The sequence below is a fragment of the Nerophis ophidion genome, linkage group LG28, assembly GCF_033978795.1.
Source record: "Nerophis ophidion isolate RoL-2023_Sa linkage group LG28, RoL_Noph_v1.0, whole genome shotgun sequence".
NCBI classification, from domain to species: Eukaryota; Metazoa; Chordata; class Actinopteri; order Syngnathiformes; family Syngnathidae; genus Nerophis; species Nerophis ophidion.
The window spans coordinates 6,819,073-6,829,072 of NC_084638.1; the positions used below are offsets into that span (position 1 = coordinate 6,819,073).

Here is a 10,000-nt window from a genome sequence, read left to right on the forward strand (position 1 = left end):
ACTTCTTTATTGTTTTTTGAATGTTTTTGTTTGCTTAATACCATTTTGTCATGGAAAATCTTTTTTTTTATGGCAAAAAAATACTTCAAAATGTTTGGAGCCTTCTATAGATCAATAATTCATAACGACATTGATTTTGACAGTTTATACCAGGGGTCTCAAACTCACTTTACCTGGATGCAGAGTCTGGGTGAGGCTGGATCGCAAGAAAAGATTTCCCCCAAAATGTTTGCATACTCCTCAGCATAAAATATATTTGTAATGAGCCGATGCATGGAGAATAATGTTATTCCCGCAATGTGTGTCATTCCGCTTTTCCTCCCTACAGCAACACGGCGGTCAGCCAATAATAGCCGGGAAAGTACAGGGATAGCGAGCGCAAAAACGTGATATCTGGCGTCATATGATATATGTTGTGTTCATCGTGTGAGGCAATGCAAATTAAACAATAAAAAACAATTTGAATTGTCCAGGTTATCAGGGACTGTTATTACTGACGGACAGGTGTCGCGGTGTGACTGCAGCTGGGCACGTAAGAAAACCCTCGTCTCCATGGCAACGTCCCTGTCGCTTTCACTCACTTGCCGCTTTTCCACTAATGCACGGGTAGGCAACCCAGAACGTTGAAAGAGCCATTTTGGAGCCAAATAACACAACACTGTCAAGCATCAGTAGCGCAGAGATGTCCCCAGCCGATACACAGGCGAGCAGTACATGGTCACCGGATCGGACCGGACCCCCTCCACAAGGGAGAGTGGGACATAGGAGAAAAAGAAAAGAAACGGCAGATCAACTGGTCTAAAAAGGGAGTCTATTTAAAGGCTAGAGTATACAAATGAGTTTTAAGGTGAGACTTAAATGCTTCTACTGAGGTGGCATCTCGAACTGTTACCGGGAGGGCATTCCAGAGTACTGGAGCCCGAACGGAAAACGCTCTATAGCCCGCAGACTTTTTTTGGGCTTTGGGAATCACTAATAAGCCGGAGTCTTTTGAACGCAGATTTCTTGCCGGGACATATGGTACAATACAATCGGCAAGATAGGCTGGAGCTAGACCGTGTAGTATTTTATACGTAAGTAGTAAAACCTTAAAGTCACATCTTAAGTGCACAGGAAGCCAGTGCAGGTGAGCCAGTATAGGTATATATGTATGTATATATGTATATAAAGGTATATACAGTATAGGTATATATGTATGTATATATGTATATAAAGGTATATACAGTATAGGTATATATGTATGTATATATGTATATAAAGGTATATACAGTATAGGTATATATGTATGTATATATGTATATAAAGGTATATACAGTATAGGTATATATGTATATAAAGGTATATACAGTATAGGTATATATGTATGTATATATGTATATAAAGGTATATACAGTACAGGCGTAATGTGATCAAACTTTCTTGTTCTTGTCAAAAGTCTAGCAGCCGCATTTTGTACCAACTGTAATCTTTTAATGCTAGACATGGGGAGACCCCAAAATAATACGTTACAGTAATCGAGACGAGACGCAACAAACGCATGGATAATGATCTCAGCGTCTTTAGTGGACAGAATGGAGCGAATTTTAGCGATATTACGGAGATGAAAGAAGGCCGTTTTAGTAACGCTTTTAATGTGTGACTCAAAGGAGAGAGTTGGGTCGAAGATAATACCCAGATTCTTTACCGTGTCGCCTTGTTTAATTGTTTGGTTGTCAAATGTTAAAGTTGTATCATTAGAGGTCGGTGTCTAGCAGGACCGATAATCAGCATTTCCGTTTTTTTGGCGTTGAGTTGCAAAAAGTTAGCGGACATCCATTGTTTAATTTCATTAAGACACGCCTCCAGCTGACTACAGTCCGGCTTGTTGGTCAGCTTTAGGGGCATGTAGAGTTGGGTGTCATCAGCATAGCAGTGAAAGCTAACACCGTATTTGCGTATGACGTCACCTAGCGGCAGCATGTAGATGCTGAAGAGTGCAGGGCCAAGGACCGAACCCTGGGGAACTCCACACGTTACCTTAACGTAGTCCGAGGTCACATTTTCTTTGCCCTTATGTGGGCCTACCGAGGATGTCGTAGTGGTTTGTGCAGCCCTTTGAGACACTAGTGATTTAGGGCTATATAAGTAAACATTGATTGATTGATTGATATAAAACTTGCAGGCCGCACTAACATTAAACTTTCATACTAAGGTGGGGGCCGCAAAATAACATCTCGCGGGCCGCGTGTCTGAGACCCCTGGTTTATACTGTAATCAAAGGTCAATTTTTAAATGTCTTTTTTTATTCATGAACATTTAAAAAAAACAACTGAACAAATCCAGTTTATTTTAATTTTATTTTGAAATGAAATTGAGAAACACGGCTGTCTTTTTTTTCTGGCTTTAAAGCGGTGTCAAAGTGGTTTTCACTGAGGGCCACATGCCAGTTATGTTTGGCCCCTCTTTCAACAGTCAATATTATTGTTACAGCATTTTTTATGCATTTTATTACTAGATTTTTTAAAACTAAAATGTAAAAAAAAATATGGTACGTCGCAATCATTTCACCTCAAAATCTTGTGTATATTACTGTAAATGGAAAAACCGTACTGCTGTTTTTATAGTATTGTTACTGTAAAATGTACATTTGTTTTTTTTTACTGTAAATTAAAAAAAAGTAATTTTACAGTATTTATTTATTTGTTAATTTTTTTCCCCACAAATAAACAACTATAGATTTTTGGGGTGTGTTACTGTAAATGCCAAAAGAGCACCACAGTTTATTACAGTAAAAAAAATACTGTGTTTTTTTCAATTAGATAAAAAATGCTGTAAAAACCACAGTAGATTTCACAATTTTAGCATGAAATCTAATGCTTCTTTAACATTGCACACTTTGACAGTTAAATTGCTTTGAAATTGTTATTATTAGTATTTATTTCTATTTAAAAATGGTTTGAATGTTGGATCATATATTTTTGCATAATTAGTCAATATTTAAGTTAACATAATTTGCGAGTACATGTATTTTTCCCCCAAAATAGACAGAAAGAATACACTTAGTAAGAATAGTTACAGTACATTATTGATACATATTATTTGCAGGGCCACATAAAATGAAATGGCGGGCCAAATCTGGCCCCCGGGCCTTGAGTTTGACACCTGTGACCTAGATGAAGAACTCACATAGACAAATTGAATGCATTGTGATGGATAAAAAAGTTGATTGAAAACAAAATAAATAGTAAAAATGAGGTTTGTAGAGTGCAGATTCTGGAAAGGGCGATCGATATCTCAATGTAAAGTGAAACCAAAACCCAACAACTCTAATTAGTGGAACTTAAGTCTTTCAATGAATGGCATTTATAAAACTGGAATATTAACAAATAAAACCTTCAACATTGGTCCAGACTTTAGGGACCACCTGTAGAAAGCAGGACCAAAAATCTAGTTGGACACACTTAGCTTTTAAACATTTGTAACGATGACATCAGAGTTGTAACTAAACAATTTGTTCCCAAGGACCGGTGTCTGGTCTGTAAGGGAGCCTACCTGCAGAGGACAGGACTTGTGGCTATTTTGGACAAATCCAATTATGTCTCCGCTAATTCATACGGTTTTAACGGTCTGTGAGGCAAAGTGGAGGATTACCACATTATTACCTCCAACCTTTTTAAAGAAAGTTAGATATTATCCAGCTTTATCGATCAAAATCACAATAATCAAATCATTTTCTTCATGGACGAAGATAAGACCTTCTGGAGGAAAGTTCTGTGGTCAGATGAAACAAAAAGTGAGCTGTTTGGCCACAATACCCAGCAATATGTTTGGAGGAGAAAAGTCCCAGGAACACTACACCTACAGTCAAGCATGGTGGTGGTAGTATTATGCTCTGGGCTTGTTTTGCTGCCAATGGAACTGCTGCTTTAAATGGGACAATGAAAAAGGAGGATTATCAATCAATCAATGTTTACTTATATAGCCCTAAATCACTAGTGTCTCAAAGGGCTGCACAAACCACAACACAAACCACTACGACATCCTCGGTAGGCCCACATAAGGGCAAGGAAAACTCACACCCAGTGGGACGTCGGTGACAATGATGTCTATGAGAACCTTGGAGAGGACGAAAGCAATGGATGTCGAGCGGGTCTAACATGATACTGTGAAAGTTCAATCCATAATGGATCCAACACAGCCGCGAGAGTCCAGTCCAAAGCGGGTCCAACACAGCAGCGAGAGTCCCGTTCACAGCGGAGCCAGCAGGAAACCATCCCAAGCGGAGGCGGATCAGCAGCGCAGAGATGTCCCCAGCCGATACACAGGCAAGCAGTACATGGCCACCGGATCAGACCGGACCCCCTCCACAAGGGAGAGTGGGACATAGGAGAAAAAGAAAAGAAACGGCAGATCAACTGGTCTAAAAAGGGAGTCTATTTAAAGGCTAGAGTATACAAAGGAGTTAGCTCCAAATTGTTCAGGACAAGCTAAAATCATCAGGGGGGAGGTTGGGTCTTGGGCACAGTTGGGTGTTCCAACAGGACAATGACCTCAAAAGTGGTAAAGGAATGGCTAAATCAGGCTAGAATGAATGTTTTACAATGGCCTTCCCAAAGTCCTGTCTTAAAGGTGTGGACAATGCTGAAGAAACAAGTCCATGTCAGAAAACCAACACTTTTAGCTGAACTGCAGCAATTTTGTCAAAAATTCAAGCTTGCCAGAAGCGCCTTATTGCAGTGAAACTTGTTGCCAAGGGACATGTAAGCAAATATTAACATTGCTGTATGTATACTTTTGACCCAGCTCACAGTTTCAGTAGAGCCATAATAAATTCCTAAAAGAAGCAAACTTCATGAATGTTTTTTGTGAGCAACAAGTATGTGCTTCAATCACTACATCACAACAAAATAAGAATGATTGGCAACTCAAGACAGCCATGACATCATGATCTTTACAAGTCTATGTACACTTTTGACCACCACTCTATATATATATATATATATATATATATATAATTGCAAACGAACTGTGCGACACAAACAGCAGCATCAAGTTGCACCCACCGGCTGAATCTCAATTAATTTTGCTTACTGTAGACCAGGGGTGCCCATTACGTCGATCGCGAGCTACCAGTCGACCGCGGGGGGTGTGTCAGTCGATCTCGAGCCGGGCTTTTAAAAAAAATAGACCTAAAAATGAGTGACCATCAATCTTCACCAAGACGTCACTTAAATGACATTCACGATACCGGAGGGTCTTGTGAGATGACGCTGGCTGCTGCAAGATCATTATTATGAAAATATGACCGAGAGGAAGGCCAGAAACACTTTTTATTTCAACAGACTCTCGCGCCGTCCCTTCCGTCAAAACTCTAAAGGCCGACTGCACATTTCCTATCTTCACAGTAAAAGCCCTGCTTCATGCTGCCTGCGCTAACAAAATAAGAGTCTCGGAAAACTGGCGTGCACAAGCGATCCCTCAGAAAGCTGGCGTGCACATCACTTGTGCACGCCAGCTTTCCGAGACTCTTATTTTGTTAGCGCCGGCAGCATGAAGCAGGGCTTTTATTGTGAAGATAGGAAATGTGCAGTCGGCCTTTAGAGTTTTGACGGAAGGGACGGCGCAAAAGTCTGTTGAAATAAAAAGTGTTTCTCGCCTTCCTCTCTGTCATTTTTTCATAATAATGAACTGGCAGCAGCCAGCGTCATCCCACAAGACCCTCGGGTGCCGTGAATGTCAATCAAGCAAGCTACGGAATTTGCCGCCAATGTTTTTCTTGTAAAGTGTATGGAAGCTGGATGAATTAGATGCCAAAAACCAACCACTTTCATGTGGTATTGTACAGAAAGGACAACTTTTTTTCTCCTCCATTTGAAAATGTGGGCGTTATCATCATTACTGTCTGATTCCAATCAATGCAAGTCATCAGAATCAGGTAATACACCAACTTATATTCTTGTCTTCCTGAAAGAAAGACATCTATATGTGTTACACATGCTTGTATTATCATTAAACACATTTAACTTGTTTACAAAAATGTCTCTTTCATAAATAAATAAATATAAATGATATATATAAATGAGGTAGATCCCCTCCAGTTGGTCAATTGAAAAGTAGCTTGCCTGCAGAAAAAGTGTGGGCACCCCTGCTGTAGAATATTGGACATCTGTAGTGAATTGGGGGGGCATTGTACCAAAACAGGGATCAACATTGTCATCTGAAAAGGTAAATAGTCTTATTTACACAACTGGTTAAAGATGCTAAGCTGTTTCTGAGTGAGTGTACTACTTTGTCAAAGTATATATCATTGCAAAAAAATATATATCCCAGCTGAATATTTATTATATATATATATATTTATATATATTTAATTAATTATATATGCACCTTATTGCTTTTTTATCTGCACTACCATGAGCTTATGTAACGAAATTTCATTCTTCTCTGTGCTGTAAAGTTCAAATTTGAATGACAATAAAAAGGAAGTCTAAGTCTCTAAGTCTAAGTCTGAAGGTGAGTCATTGTTGACCTACTTTCATGGCGAAGATTTGGCTACGGCATCTTGTATGCAAATGAAGTCACGTGACCGTCCAATCCAATTAAAGGTAGGTATGTGTCCTTTCACACATTAACTCAGAATCCTGTGTAACCTTAATCATGTTTTATTGATTATGTATGAATTGATCTTTGTCAGAACATAAAAGGAAATTAAGGTCTGACCGTGTTGAAATTTTTTTCGGTTTTAAAAACAAAATACAAATGCCTTTTAATGAGTAAATGAAACATGAATTAAATATGATTTGGCAAGTAACTTCCTGTCCAATCCTCATTTTGTCCCCCTGAGTGTGGGACCATCTGACTTGAAGAAAATGAAGACTTGTAGAGACCGGGGTTGCAGGGCTGGGAGCCACAGAGTAAATAAATGGATTAGTGTGCGTCAGTTGGGAAGGAAGTGTCTTAGAAAGAAGTCTGCTGTTCCTCCATGGAGAAGTACGAGATTTGTTTTGAATAGTCTGCCAATGTTGCTATGTGCTCCTTTTTCCAGACAACGGTGACAGCTTTTTTTACACCCCAACAACTCCTTGGTGGTGACTTGATGCCGGGTGGAACTATAGCTTGTCTTTTTCTAAAGTAGACAAAAAAGATGTTTCTGCCATTATGGACTCTGTGGGAACTACTGGAATCCGTCAAGCAGCAATGGGATGTTTAATAACTGTTGTTTGGACTCTTGGTGAACTCATCTTGTGATCCAAACATGGATGTGAGGAGAACCTTTTGGACTCGACTCTAAGTCCTCCTAGAGATGTCCTGGTATCCCACCACGATTCAAAGACGTGGGTGGGGGGAGGGAGGGACTAAATGGTGTTAATAACGGAGGAAGAAAGTGGAAAACTTCAGGAGAATGGCGTCGCCGGACGAATGGGACCATTCGGCGTTCAGCCGGGCCCAAACAAAGAGGTCAGACCGACTCCTGTCATGTCCGTCACTGAAGTGGACAAGGATGGCGACCACAGCGAGGAATCGGGGGAAAACGAGGAGGTGGAAACTGATTACACCCGGAATTACTGGGAGGATGAGGACGATATCTACCAGGAGTTTGAGGAATTAGACTTTGAGGCCCTGTCGGAGGACTCGGACACGAGGAGCATCGCCTCCGACGATTCCTTCTACCCCATCGACAGTTCCGAGGGGTCGGACGGTCTCCGCCCTCCCAGCCCAGAGAGTCCGGAGCCCATCACCTTCTTTAAGGCCTGCTGCAACAACAACGCCATCATCGTCAAGATCATGATCAGACAAGGAGTGACGGAGGAGGAAGTGCAGGAGACGGACCGGAACAGAAGAGTAAGAGTAACCTGGACAAAATGTCATCTTGTGAGAAACATCCGATAGACCTGTGGGTTTGGAGCACGGGGTTAATCCTCCTGGTGACAGATGGGAGGTGTTCTCTGCTTGGCTTTGGGCTCATCTTTTAACAGGCTTGCTAAGTCATCGCCTTCATCCCTTGGTAAAACATAGCAAGGTCTTCAGAAAACTAGCAACCTCATCAGCAGTTACTCGTCCCCATAGCAAATTGTGATATACAACCATACTGATCAAAGTTGTGATCGGAATAAAAGACAGGACAATGGTTTTTTAGGCAAACAAAAACGTAATTATAAACTAGAAGAGACAATTCCTGAAGGAATTGCGTGTGAACGCTCGAATGCTGAAGTTGAAGTGAAATTCTGACAGAATGTAAGAATAGTTTGAATGTTGAAGAGCTGACGCTGAACTGAAATGATAATGGAACGTAGGATGAATGTAGAAATGGTTTGAATGTTGAAATCGTTCAAACACTGAAATGGCATGGGCTTCACGGTGGGAGAGGGGTTAGTGCGTCTGCCTCACAATACGAAGGTCCTGAGTAATCAGGGTTCAATCCCGGGCTCGGGATCTTTCTGTGTGGAGTTTGCATGTTCTCCCCAAGAATGCGTGGGTTCCCTCTGGGTACTCCGGCTTCCTCCCACCTCCAAAGACATGCACCTGGGGATAGGCCCCTCCCACCTCCAAAGACATGCACCTGGGGATAGGCCCCTCCCACCTCCAAAGACATGCACCTGGGGATAGGTTGATTGGCAACAGGCCCTAGTGTGTGAATGTGAGTGTGAATGTTGTCTTGTCTATCTGTGTTGGCCCTGCAATGAGGTGGCGACTTGTCCAGGGTGTACGGCGCATTCCACCCGATTGTAGCTGAGATAGGCACCAGCGCCTACCGCGATCCCAAAGGGAATAAGCGGTAGGAAATGGATGGATGGATGGGTTTGAATGTTGCAATGGTTTGAATGTTGAAGTGTTTGAATTTCCAGGAAAACCGGAATTTGGTTTTGGAACTTGGGAAAGTGTTAGTTTGAATGCCCAGGACGAGTGGAATGTTGGAATGGTTTAAATAGGTTGAAAAATGTGGGAATTGTCCCATTAATTTCATCTGGAAGTTCCTGGAATTTTGGGAAAAGTGGGATTTAAAAATGATTAGGAGCATGAATGAGCTGAATTGGTTGGAGTTGGAATTGTTTAAATTGGGCAAGACAAGTTGAAGTAGTAACAGTTTTTAATTGAGAAATTCCTGGAATTTTGAGAAAACCGGGAATGTCCAGAATGAGTTGAAGGGGGAATGAGCAGAAGAATGTGGGAATTGATTTTTTTATTAGAATTGTTGAAGTAGAACACACAATTACTGAACAGGCTGAATATTTTGAAGTTGGAACAGTTTGAATCAAATGAAAAATGTGGGAATTGTGGAACTTTGAAGAATGCCCCATTCATTTCAATGAGAATTGCGGGAAAATCTGAATTTTTTATTATTAATCAAATGCCTTAATTTTAATCAATTGTATCTTATTCATTTTAAAATTTACCAGATGTTGTAAATCAGATGGTGTATTTTTTTTTTAACACAATAAAAGTGGCTACTGCACAATAAGTAATTTAGTTTTTAGATTACCACAAAGTAAAAAAGGTGCCAAAGGTTTGGTTCATAAACACAAGACCCCAAAAATAGTTGGTCTAATCATAACAGACACGTTTGACATCAGTGATGATAAACAAATACGAGAACTGCACACCTCCACCAAAACCTAAGCATGCTGTGTCCATCCTGTGTGTAAAACCACTTTTTAGGTCACGTTGATTTGCGGTAAATAAGTACTTCTTGAAATACTGTTGTATATTTGGTGGTGGTGTGATGGGGGATGAGATGAGCCAAGGAGACGAACAAATAGCTTTTTTTGTTTCAGCGAGCCGCGGACTAGAACTGCAGCTCTAGGGGAAGAAGTGTGTCGAATCTCTTCATTCTGCTGTCCTGTCGGAACACTGCGTTTAAATACCATTTCTTGTAGACTCCCTCTCCTACCCCGCCTTCCGCCCGATTGTAGCTGAGATGGGCACCGGCGACCCCAATGGGAATAAGCGGTAGAAAAAAGGATGGATGGATGGTAGACCCACTCTCTTTGTGGGTCAAATCTTGGTGCCGGATAGCCTGCAT

At 41.0% G+C, this 10,000-nt stretch overlaps 2 protein-coding genes across 2 annotated transcripts in view; both read left to right on the forward strand.

The window, feature by feature from the left end:
• The window catches only part of LOC133545648 (ATP synthase subunit C lysine N-methyltransferase-like), an 11,328-nt gene extending 11,006 nt beyond the window's left edge, over positions 1-322 (forward strand). The window contains exon 5 of the mRNA XM_061891412.1: positions 1-322. This exon is cut by the window's left edge and continues 1,931 nt beyond it. The gene's annotated coding sequence lies outside the window, so the exon portion shown is untranslated.
• Positions 323-6,847: 6,525 nt separating this feature from the next.
• LOC133545645 (ankyrin repeat domain-containing protein 33B-like) overlaps positions 6,848-10,000 on the forward strand; it is a 17,068-nt gene continuing 13,915 nt past the window's right edge. The window contains exon 1 of the mRNA XM_061891410.1: positions 6,848-7,821. Coding sequence (XP_061747394.1) covers positions 7,339-7,821 — 483 coding nt within the window. The 5' untranslated portion in view covers positions 6,848-7,338. The remainder of the gene's footprint in view (positions 7,822-10,000) is intronic.